The sequence below is a fragment of the Hemitrygon akajei genome, chromosome 2, assembly GCF_048418815.1.
Source record: "Hemitrygon akajei chromosome 2, sHemAka1.3, whole genome shotgun sequence".
Taxonomy (NCBI): Eukaryota; Metazoa; Chordata; class Chondrichthyes; order Myliobatiformes; family Dasyatidae; genus Hemitrygon; species Hemitrygon akajei.
In genome coordinates, this window is record NC_133125.1 from 86,731,428 (window position 1) to 86,744,352 (window position 12,925).

Here is a 12,925-nt window from a genome sequence, read left to right on the forward strand (position 1 = left end):
TTTATACCTGATCAAACCTCCTGCCAAATCAGAGCGACAGAAGAGCCAGATTACAGGCAAGTTACTAAGAATATTGGTTTGCTTCATGTATGTATTTAGAAATAAAACACAAAACAGGCCCAACGAGTTGCCCCACCCAGCAATCCACCTATTTAACCCCAGCCTAATCACAGGACAGTTTACAATGACCAATTAACCTACTAACTGGTACGTCTTGGGACTGTGGGAGGAAACTGGAGCACCCAGAGAAAACGCATGCATTCCACAAAGAGGGCAATGGAAATGAACACACAACTCTGACGCGCTGAGCTGTAACCACATCGTGGTGCCCATATTGCAATGTTTACAGGCATATGGCCCTACTTGATTTAGATTAACTTTTGTCACATGCATGCTGAACCATACAATGAAGTGCGTGGTCTGTCAAATCAAATCAGTGAACCTTGTGCTGGGCAACCCACAAGTGTCACCGTGCTTCCGGTACCGACATGTCATGGCCACAACACACTAACACTAACCATACATCTCTGGAGTGTGGAAGGTAACTAAAGCACCCACAGAAAACCACACACAGTCATGGGGAGAACATAAAAACTCCTCAAGGAACAGTCGGAATCGAACCCCAATCTTACAGCTGACTCTGTGAAGCAGCAAATCAAACACCACACTACTGTGTCACCCTACATTATTCTATACATACGTACAGATAACATTCTCATGGAAGCAGTAATCCCCACATTCTCAGCAGTACCAATCCCTCAGTTTGCTTCTCTATGGACTAGGTCTATATTTCTTGCTGTCTCAGTCAAGCAGCTAACACTCAAATACTCCTCCCAATGGGCAGCAGATACAAAATCCTGAAACCAGATACCACCAGGCTTAAAGACAGCTTCTACCCCACTATTAAGACTATTGAGCAGACACTTAACCTCACAATCTACCTCAACATCTCCTTGAACCTTATTGTCTGCCCGCATTGTCTTGTAACTGTAACACATACTGCATTCTGTTATTGCATCGATACACTGATATGAAGAAATGGTCTGTATGGGTGGTATGCTGGCATGCTAAATAAAAGGGATTAAGCACCTTGGTACATGTGACATCAATAATAAAGTAATAGAATCAGAATCAAGCTTATTATCGCTGACATACGTTGTGAAATCTGTTGCTTTGTTGCAGCAGTACAGTGCAGGACAAAAAATGACTAACTTACTGTAAAAATAGATGAGTAAACAGCGCAAAAAAGAATGGTGTTCAAGGACCATTCAAAAATCTGATGGTAGGAGGCAAGAAGCTGGTCCTGAAACATTCATTATAGGCCCTCAAACTGCTGTACGTTCTCCCAGATGTTAGCAATGAGAATGAAAAGAATAACAGGTACAATCTGAGGACATTTGTGGGGCCTTGCTGTGTGGAACCTACATTTTATGTTTCCCACATTACTGCACATTATTGCTACTTCTCTGTCTGTAACACACTTTGGAATGCTCAGATGTAGTGAAATGTCCTACATAATGGTGTTATTTTAATTATCCTTCTCACAAACATCATCCTGCCAATAAAGTGCACCAGCCTACAGTAAAATAGGAGTCTTCGGTGATCTTTACACAATGCAGTGCAGAGTTAACAAAGTTAATCATAATAGTTACATGACAAACTTTACACACAACTTCCTTCTAAAAGTACATACACAGAGGACAGCCGATGCTGGAATTGTTTGAGGTTGTTTAATTTCCTGTACTCAAGTGTAAGGGGAACAAAAATATTGTTGCTCCAGATCCGATGCAGTGCAAAAACACCACAGATAAAGAACACAATAATAATACTAAAATAATATCACACAATAAATATAAGTGCATAAGAATTTTATATACAAAGATTGATTGTATGTCCATGAAATTACACTAGGCTGTGCATAAGGTGGCTGATGGGAAATAATAAAGTAGTGGTGGAGTTAATGGCGGAAAGTGTTGATCAGCCTTACTGCTTGGGGAAAGTAATAATTTTTGAGTCTGGTGGTCCTGGTGTGGATTCTGTGTAGCCTCCTCCCTGTTGGGAGTGGGACAAACAGTCCATGAGCAGGGTGTGTGTGATCCTTCATGATGCTTCTGGCCCATTTCTGGAACATTTTTGTGTATATATCATTGATGGTGGATAGGCTGTTGCCAGTTATGCTTTGGACAGATTTGACTACCCGTCATGGATCCTTCCTGTCTGCCACAGTGCAGTTTCCATCCCAAGCAGTGATGCAGCTTGTTGGATCCTCTCTACTGCGCATCTGTGAAATGGCACGAGTATTGATGTGCAAAATCCAATACGTGAGTATTGGTGTGCAAAATCTCTTCAGCCTCCTAGAGTAGCAAACAATCTGCTGGAGAAGCACACACAAAATGCTAGAGAAACTCAGCAGGTCAGGCAGCATCTGTGGAGAGGAATAAACATACATACAGATATAGTGTTTATTCATTTCCATAGATGCTGCCTGACCTATTGAGTTCCTCCAGCATTTTGCGTGTGTTACTCTGGGTTTCCAGCATCTGCAGAATCTCATGTTTAATCTGCTGGGGAAGCTCAGCAGATCTGTTGTAAGCAGAAAGGAAATGCCATTTTGGGTTGAAACTCTGCATTAGTACTCCAATCTTCACTGAATATAAAGTCAAAGTAAATTTATTATCAAAGTATGTATATGTCACCATTTACTACCCTGAGATTCTTGTTCCTTGTAGGCACCTACAGGAAAAGAAATACAATAGGATTAAAAAATATCCACATAAACAAAGATTGAAGAACAACCTAGGTGCAAAAAAAAGACAAATAGTGCAAATAATAAAACAAATGTAAATCAATAACTGAGAATATGAGTTGTAGCACCTAGATTGTGGAGTCAGTTCAGCGTAGAGGCAAGTGAAATTATCTGTACTGGTTCAGGACAGTTATAGGATAATAACTGTTGCCGAACCTCGTTGTATGGTTCAGTGTAGTTCTTCCTGGGATATGCCTGCATGACAAACCCAATATTTCACTTTTCATGCTAATATACTCAATGATTCACACACCTACAGAACTCACACAATTATAAGCCATTAACAATCACTCCAGAATGCAGAGCCCTGTTATCCATCTATCAGTACTGGCACCTTGGAACATCACTGCTGATTATAATGGCTTTACCTTGAGGTTGATGAGCCGTACAAAGGAACTTCCAATGGTTGTAAAATAAAGCTCAAAGTCTTCGGAGAAGCAGAAAACAAAAAAAAATCTAATGGTTTCTTGTGATCTTTTTTTAAAACCATCATATTTTAATTTATGCTCAGTGAGATCTGGTCTGTCTTTTATGTTTCTTTGAATGCATTTTGACAGCATCAGTGTGAGTCACATGAAAAATTAAAAAGCAGGCACGAAGAAACATGCTGATACTGACGTGCGTGGTGGTTAGACAACGACAATTTAAGTTTGATACTTATAGTATCCAGTGCAAATCAACAATCTACAAACTCTCAAACCTAAGCACAGAGATAACCAGCAGGAAAATTTCCAAGTTCCAAGTAAATCTATTATCAAAGCACACATCACCATATACTACTGAGATTCATTTTCTTATGGACTTTCAAATAAACACAATAAAATACATGAAAAATTGTAAAGACAGACAAAGAACCAATGTGCAAAATACAAGAAATTCTGCAAATACAAAAAGGAAAATAATAATAATTAATAGGTATTGAGAACATGAGTTGTAGAGTCCTTGAAAGTGAGTCCATAAGTTGTAGAATCAATTCAGTGTCAAAATGAGTGAAGTTATCCACTTTGGTTCAGTAACCTGATGATTGAAGGGTAATAACTGTTCCTAAACCTGATGGTGTGGGACCCAAGGCTCCTGTATCTATTCCTTATGACAAGAACATCAAGGACAAGTTGATAGGGTATGAAAATTTGCAGACTGCATCCAATTACTAACTCACAGGAAATTCCAAGGTTTGAAACTGATGGCTTCTGGAATGGAATTCTAAAATATTGAAAGTAAAATCCTCATGGAATATGCATAAGAACTTCATAGATTTGTTAGCTTCAAGTCTGTAATTAAAAGCAGTGCTTTGTGCAAAACATGCCACTAACTATGAGGTTCAATAAAACAGAAGCATTTTGCAACACTAGCTCTCATTGATTATTGCTACAGATGCCTGTTGGTATGTGTGAAAGGTGTTAGATATGACTCTCCTTGTCCTGCCACAGCTGCAAGAGACAAGGGAAAGACATTATAAACCTGGAACTGAATCTCCAAGCTACAATAGGACTCCTGTGATAAGCAGCCATGAACAATTGGCTTCATCCACTTGGAGCAGTCACTGGAGGAGACAGGCAAAGACTGTTTTAAAGGAGATAGGGCAGATTAGCCACTAAAATCACCCTGCTTTTGGTGCCTCAGGCAAATGCTACACAATTTTAAGATCACTTACCTCCATCCCCATGATATCAGTCAGCTCTAGTTCTAGCTCATTTCCACATCCAATCCTTTGTCATCTCCATAGTTTTCTCTTGGCCTCTTTGTTCTACGTTCCATATACAAAGCCTGCTTCCTTGTCTTAATTCGCACAAAGTCTTATTCACCCACCATCCCCTGTGTTTGCCAACCAATGTTATCTCTCAATTAAGCACATGGATGATAGAAGACAGGGGGTGGGGGTTATGTAGGAGGGAAGGGCTAGATTGATCTTAGAGTAGATTATAAGGTGAGCACAACATCATGGACTCAAGGGCCTGAACTGTAATGTTTTATGCTCTACATTCCAAAATATTTTCCCTTGAGTTAATCACTCTTGCCTCCCATCCATTGACATTCATTCATAGCATGGCCAGCAAAGCTAACTCTCATTCTCCAACCTTAATTAGCCGTACCATTTCAGAAGACAGTTCATTAGCTAGCAGACCATTTCTCTGTGATATCCTTCAGCTACAAATTTTTTGTGCCCTTCTGTTCTGGCCTCTTGTTCATTCATGAATGTAATCACCCATTGCCAGCCCTCAAGAGGCACCGACATGTTACTTGAGCCAGAAAGCAGAATTCTGTGCTCCCATGTACATTCTGGTGGAATTGAAAACTTCTGAGGAACCGGTGAAGCACTCAACAAACAAAGTTGGGTAAAAAGTTTATTTAACAGACCCAATGAGCCTGATACCCTTATGACCAATTAACCTACTAACCCAGAGTACTTCACACAATATGCTAAAAGAACTCAACCGGTCAAACAGTATCTATGGAAAGGAATAAACAGTCAATATTTCAAGCTGAGGCACTTCATCAAGACCTGTTTAAAGGTCTTGGCCCATAATGTGATTGCTTATTCCTCACTATACCTGCTACCTGACCTGATGAATGCTCCATTTTGTGTGTTACTCTGGTTTTCCAGCATCTGCAGAATCTCGTGTTTGTAACCTACTTATTGGCACCAACATAGCATGCCCACAACTCAACAACCCTAATCATATATCTTTGTAATGAGGGAGAAACAAGAGCACCTAGAGGAAATCCAGCAGCAGAACTGAATCTGTGTTGTTGGTACCCTTTTAGAGCATTACACTGACTATTACACCACCATACCACCCGTGGTAACCAGGTGTCTTCATTTCATGTGCTGTACAGTGGTGCAATCCTTCATGGCACCTGCTGTAGGAACGTGACTGAATTCCCACTGCTGTCTGTATGGAGTTTGTACATTATTCCCAGGACTGAGAGTTTCCTCCGCATGCTCCAGCCTCCTCCTATATTCCAAAGGTGTGTGGGATAGGGCTAGTAAGTTGTGGGCATGCTCTGTTAGTGCAGTAGTGTGGGGACACTTGCGGGCTGCCCTGCACAATCAACGCCGATTGGATTTGACATAAAAATGACACATTGCACTATATCCTTTGATGTACAAGTGACAATAAAGCTAATCTTTATCTTTACAAGTCAATGCTTACAATTTTACAGAATGCTTTTGCATGAGAATGTAATGGCAGTTGGATCATTTATCTGGGAGTGCTGGTACTAGCCATGCACAAAACTGGTGCACAGTCCTTTGGAAAATCAGAAAACCATCTGTCAGAAGAGTGCAGGAATTAGCTCCAGGGAACGTGGAAGAAACATTCAAATGTATCAACATCAGAAATTGGAAACATGACATTTGGTCCATCTAGTCTATGTGAGTATTTACCTTGTTGTAATCTTCTGGATGCTTGTCTTAGGGTGGAGACTCTCAATCAGGTTAAATTGCCAACAGCCACACTCTGAGATGGGCTGGACTGAAGTAAGGTGCTTTAATCAACGTCAGTAGGATCGAGCGATGACAAGCACCTTAGAATAAAAACCTTGGGGAATACTATATCATTCAAGGATCATTAGACAGCCTTATCAGTACAACTAGGGCTTACTTCATTTCAAACTGTTTATTTCTGTTGCTGCGTTTGCCACGCGTTAAGTCAGTTCAGATTAGACAGAGCTGAGACAGTGAACCCCAGCTGGTTTGCTAATCGTAACATTTTGTAATTATCCCTAAATTGCCCAGCTGTTTGCAACACATATTAAGTAATCATAAGCGAGAACTGCGATGGGTTCAGGGGATTGAGTGTTACAGGGTCAGGATGCCTGGAAACATCTTAAATCTTGCCAGCTTACAGACCTTAAATTCAGACAGTTGAATTCTGATATTGAGAATGATTCTGGAAGTGACTTGAGTGAAATATTAATGCAAAGCTCAAACTGGTACGTATAGGTTCTGTTTAGAAAGGAGCAAGAATTATGCCCTCTAAAGTCAGGTATGTAAAGGATAAGCAGATTATTCAACTAAAATGGGTCTTCATTAATGAACTCAATGATTTTGTAAAAAAAAAGCTACAAATGCTGGAAATCTGAAATTATAGAAAATGCTGAAAAGACTCACAGATCGCTCAGCACTGAACTGACAGCCATCGGGCTCCTGAGCCAGCTATGGTGCTGAACTGGCTCTGTGACTGTGGCCGACAGCCATCGGGCTCCTGAGCCAGATATGGTGCTGAACTGGCTCTGTGACTGTGGCCGACACCCATCGGGCTCCTGAGCCAGATATGGTGCTGAACTGGCTCTGTGGCCGACAGCCATCAGGCTCCTGAGCCAGATATGGTGCTGAACTGGCTCTGTGGCCGACAGCCATCGGGCTCCTGAGCCGGTTATGGTGCTGAACTGGCTCTGTGACTGTGGCCGACAGCCATCGGGCTCCTGAGCCAGCTATGGTGCTGAACTGGCTCTGTGACTGTGGCCAACAGCCATCGGGCTCCTGAGCCAGTTATGGTGCTGAACTGGCTCTGTGACTGTGGCCGACAGCCATCGGGCTCCTGAGCCAGCTATGGTGCTGAACTGGCTCTGTGACTGTGGCCGACAGCCATCGGGCTCCTGAGCCAGCTATGGTGCTGAACTGGCTCTGTGGCCGACAGCCATCGGGCTCCTGAGCCAGATATGGTGCTGAACTTGCTCTGTGACTGTGGCCAACAGCCATCGGGCTCCTGAGCCAGCTATGGTGCTGAACTGGCTCTGTGGCCGACAGCCATCGGGCTCCTGAGCCAGATATGGTGCTGAACTTGCTCTGTGACTGTGGCCGACAGCCATCGGGCTCCTGAGCCAGCTATGGTGCTGAACTGGCTCTGTGGCCGACAGCCATCGGGCTCCTGAGCCAGATATGGTGCTGAACTTGCTCTATGACTGTGGCCGACAGCCATCGGGCTCCTGAACCAGCTATGGTGCTGAACTGGCTCTGTGGCCGACAGCCATTGGACTCCTGAGCCAGCTATGGTGCTGAACTGGCTCTGTGGCCGACAGCCATCGGGCTCCTGAGTCAGATATGGTGCTGAACTGGCTCTGTGGCCAACAGCCATCGGGCTCCTGAGCCAGCTATGGTGCTGAACTGGCTCTGTGACTGTGGCCGACAGCCATCGGGCTCCTGAGCCAGATATGGTGCTGAACTGGCTCTGTGGCCGACAGCCATCGGGCTCCTGAACCGGCTATGGTGCTGAACTGGCTCTGTGACTGTGGCCGACAGCCATCGGGCTCCTGAGCCAGCTATGGTGCTGAACTGGCTCTGTGACTGTGGCCGACAGCCATCGGGCTCCTGAGCCAGCTATGGTGCTGAACTGGCTCTATGACTGTGGCCGACAGCCATCGGGCTCCTGAACCGGCTATGGTGCTGAACTGGCTCTGTGACTGTGGCCGACAGCCATCAGGCTCCTGAGCCAGCTATGGTGCTGAACTGGCTCTGTGACTGTGGCCGACAGCCATCAGGCTCCTGAGCCAGATATGGTGCTGAACTGGCTCTGTGACCAACAGCCATCGGGCTCCTGAGCCAGATATGGTGCTGAACTAGCTCTGTGACCAACAGCCATCGGGCTCCTGAGCCAGATATGGTGCTGAACTGGCTCTGTGGCCAACAGCCATCGGGCTCCTGAGTCAGATATGGTGCTGAACTGGCTCTGTGGCCAACACCCATCGGGCTCCTGAGTCAGATATGGTGCTGAACTGGCTCTGTGGCCAACAGCCATCGGGCTCCTGAGCCAGCTATGGTGCTGAACTGGCTCTGTGGCCGACAGCCATCAGGCTCCTGAGCCAGCTATGGTGCTGAACTGGCTCTGTGGCCGACAGCCATCGGGCTCCTGAGCCTGCTATGGTGCTGAACTGGCTCTGTGGCCGACAGCCATCAGGCTCCTGAGCCAGATATGGTGCTGAACTGGCTCTGTGACTGTGGCCGACAGCCATCGGGCTCCTGAATCAGCTATGGTGCTGAACTGGCTCTGTGACTGTGGCCGACAGCCATCGGGCTCCTGAGCCAGCTATGGTGCTGAACTGGCTCTGTGACTGTGGCCGACAGCCATCGGGCTCCTGAGCCAGCTATGGTGCTGAACTGGCTCTGTGACTGTGGCCGACAGCCATCGGGCTCCTGAGCCAGCTATGGTGCTGAACTGGCTCTGTGGCTGTGGCCAACAGCCATCGGGCTCCTGAGCCGGTTAAGGTGCTGAACTGGCTCTGTGACTGTGGCCGACAGCCATCGGGCTCCTGAGCCAGCTATGGTGCTGAACTGGCTCTGTGGCTGCGGACTCTATGGTCCATGTTCTGTGCATGATTCACTTACTTCTTTATTATTTGCTTGACTCGTTCTTTTTCACACACACTGTCTATTTGACAGTCTTTGTTGTGTGGGCTTTTTGTGGATTCTATTCGGTTTTGTGACTGCCTGCAAGAAGATGAATCTCAAGTTTGTATACTGTACATGTACTGGGATGGTAAATGTATTTTGAACTTTGAGATCAGGCAGTATCTGTGGAAAGAGAAATCGGTCACACTCTCAGACTCAGGATCCTTCATCTGAACTGGCAAAGACAGATGGGCAAACTCTAATTGATTGTTCTAGAGTGGAGACTGAAGAGAATGCTGATCAAAGTCTATAAAATAACCAGGGAATTAGGAAGATGGGATCTTCAGGTCTTTCACCAGCTACAATTATCAAATTCTGGAGAGCACAGCTTTAAGATAAGAGGGAGAAAGGTCTCAAAACGTGCAGAGCAAGTATTTTTTATATATACACAGAGAGTGACAGGTGCCTAGAACATATCACCTGTGGCAGACAGGGGACTGTGGAAGCAGATTCAATGGTGGTGTTTAAGAGGTTTTTCTGAAGACACACGAGTATGCAGGGGATGAAGGAATATGGATCATGTGGAGTCCATTGAACTGCAACGTGGGTGTTGAGGAAAAGGAGTGAAATCCACCCCTCCCTGTACCCCTCGTGTCTCTTAAACCACAACTCCATGGTGGGAGAGGGGGGAAACAGGGTGGTAATTCAGACTCTGCAGAACCTCTCAGTTCATTTGACCACGACTCAGTCAATGGTCTGACCCTCGCTTCTTAAGCCAGACTGTCCCAGGCTGAACCAGCACTCTGCAGGTTCAAGCGCCTGCGAAGTGCGATATCGAACAAAAGCATAATCACAAAACCTTCTGTAGATGCTGGAAGTCCAGAGCAACACATAAAATGCTAAAAGAACTCAGCAGGTCAGGCAGCATCCATGGAGAATAAAGAACCGTCATTTCAGATCGAGAGCTGATGAAGAGTCTCGGGCCAAAATGCCGATTCTTTAATCCTCTGCACAGCCGCTGCCTCACCTGCTGAGTTCCTCCGGCAGTTTGTGTTGCTGCTATAAACCAAGGCTCCGTCCACCTCCTGGATACACATAAACGATCCTGTTGCATTATTTCAAATATGTCCAGGAGATTTCTCCGCAGTGTTCACCTTCAATCGACAGCAGGTGTTGAGCATGGAGTTTTGTACACCCCAAAAACAACAAATTAGAAGTATTTTGCTGGTTGCAAATTATTCTGAGGTGTGAGAATTAGAATAAGTTTGGAAGCGCGCCCTTTAGCCCAGAGTCTACGACGAATATCTGGCACCTACGTATCCTGGTTCCATTTTAGTGTCACTACTGCCCCATCAATTAGACCATCCACCCCTCAACTCTACCTCCACTCCTCTCACTTGGAACTAAGGGGGCAACTGGCAGTGATAATTTAATCTACTTTTTGCGCTGGGGAACGCAAACCACATGTCCGAAACCTACACCCCCGATGTCCGAAGTTGCAACACAGTTACCGTAAACTGAGACCAACGACCCAACTCTTCTAGCTTCTTCAATAGTACTTTGAGGTGCTGTCTTTGGCCATGAGCAAGAGTGATGGATAGTTAGACAATGAATAAAACAAATGTGACTGTCACCACCTCAAACAGCCCAAAGGTTGCCAAACCCTACCGAGGATGACTGGGCTGTGAGACCGTCCCGGTCATTCAGGAAACAAGCTCAGCGATTTTGCGTCCTCCTCTATATAACCTCCGCCAGAACGTGCTCAACCATCCCCTCTCTCAAGGTAACAGGGGATAATGTCCTTCCACAGGAACAGACGGTGACGAATGGGACACCTGTGATAACCTGCTCCCGATGTTCCGTTCCGCCACTTTGCCTCCTGGCTGGAACTCTATTCCCCCCACCCCGAAATAACTCGCCCAGGTGTGTGTGAATACCGAAACTGGGAATCAAACAGCTTTGCGAAGTGTATAAACGGATTTGGGAATCACATTCATACTGTCCGGGGAGAGACAACATGACACACCCAAAAGTACTGAAGGTAAGTTGCTACTTAAAAATACAGCAGGTCCAGAGTCATATACTGTCTATCGAAGGCACCATCCAGTAGAGTGCGGTAAACTATTTCACTCCCACAAGCCCACTTTCCGTGTCGGCTGGTTTGAGGTAGATGGGGGCAAATGTACTTACGGGAATAAGCGGTCGCGATGTTCATCCAACAGTAAACGATCAAGGAGAGAACGAGGCGAAGCCCGAGCGAGTCCATGTTCAGGGAAGAGCGGGCGAGAGGTGATCAGTACAGCAACTCTCCGCTCCTTACCATGCCATTCCGCGTCTGCACACCTCCGCTTCTTTGGTATTCCTTCAACTGCTTTCCCTGTGCCCTCCCTCCCGCTCTCTCCTCACGCCACCGTGTCGCTACACGTTCGCTTGTAATCAGCTGCCCCGGGAGCCGCACAACCGCGCAGCGCCTCTTGAATGAGTGCACGCAGCCAGGCTGTGCGAGGCAAACGGCAGCCACAACGCACCGGTCTGCAAAACACTCCGTCCAATGCGGAGAGGCGGGAGCACGTGAACCTAAACCCTCGCCCACTTCGACACTGAATAAGTTGCCCCTCAACTTCCAGGCGAGTACAGATTCTCCCATGGAACCCCGTCACTTTCTGACACTTGGGCTGGTCCCTGTGCGTAACATTAGCGGAGACACCGACCTATTAACTCTTAATTAACCCACCAGTTTCTCCAACACGGTAGCGGAATTCAAACACCAGACACTGAGAGCGGAGGGTATCTGGAACAAGCTGCCTTAAGAGGTGGCCGAAGCAGGTACAATACAATGTTTAAAAAACACAGATAGATTTAGAACATAGAACAGTTAGGTCCAAGATGTTGCTCGGACCCTTCAGCCTGAGATCAATTTAACCCTTCCCTTCCCTATACCGTCCATTTTTCTATCATCAATGCGCCTATCTACGAGTCTCTTACATCCCCTTCTATATCATCCTCTACCAACTGGCTGTGCGCTCCACCCAGCCACCACACTCTGTGGATAGGAAAAGGTTAGAGAGATATGGATCAAACGTGGGCACGTTGGACTATCTTAGATGAGCATTTGCTCAACTTTGGCCGAAGTGTCCATGCTATATCGCGCTATGATAGATCCTATTTGAATAGACAACCCATTTAAAACAGAGATAAGGAGGAATTACTTTAGGCGGGGGGTGAGGGCTGAACCTATGGAATTCATTGCCACAGACGGCTGTGGAAGACAAGTCATTGGGGATATTAAAGGTTCTCTGTTAGTCAGGTCGGCAAAGGTTACGTGGAAGAGGCAGGAGAATAGGGGTTGACGGATAATAAATCTGCCTTGATGGAATGGGGGAGCAGACTCGATGGGCCGAACGCCCTGAAACTGCTGTTATTCTGAAACTAGCCCTTCGGCTCATCTCGTCTTCTGTTTTATGGAAAGTGCGTGGCGCGCCCTAGGTCACGCCCTTGCCTCAAAGTCTGCGAGTACCGGTAGAGATTTAGGCTCCGGGATCGTGGGCTGAAACTCCTGCCAGGACGCCAAGCTGCCGGAGATGCTAACCATCGCACCGAACATCAAAATAGGTTTCTTCCCAGATGTATGATTTCAGGATGGGGCAAAGATTCATCCAATTGTGATTTTTGTTTGTTGTTTTACAAGTTCCCCTTCCTCTTAGTCGTTGATTAATGAATTTGCTGATTACCACACGAGGAATATGACACGAGCAATATGAATTTGCTGAGGAATATAACAAAATACT

General features: G+C 45.9%; 1 protein-coding gene across 3 annotated transcripts in view; it reads right to left on the bottom strand.

The window, feature by feature from the left end:
* LOC140714318 (contactin-associated protein-like 5) overlaps positions 1-11,607 on the bottom strand; it is a 1,338,796-nt gene extending 1,327,189 nt beyond the window's left edge. For all 3 annotated transcript variants that reach the window (XM_073025479.1, XM_073025472.1, XM_073025488.1), the window contains exon 1: positions 11,328-11,607. In XM_073025479.1, the coding sequence (XP_072881580.1) occupies positions 11,328-11,403 (76 nt within the window). In that variant the 5' untranslated portion in view covers positions 11,404-11,607. The remainder of the gene's footprint in view (positions 1-11,327) is intronic.
* Positions 11,608-12,925: the final 1,318 nt, after the last annotated feature.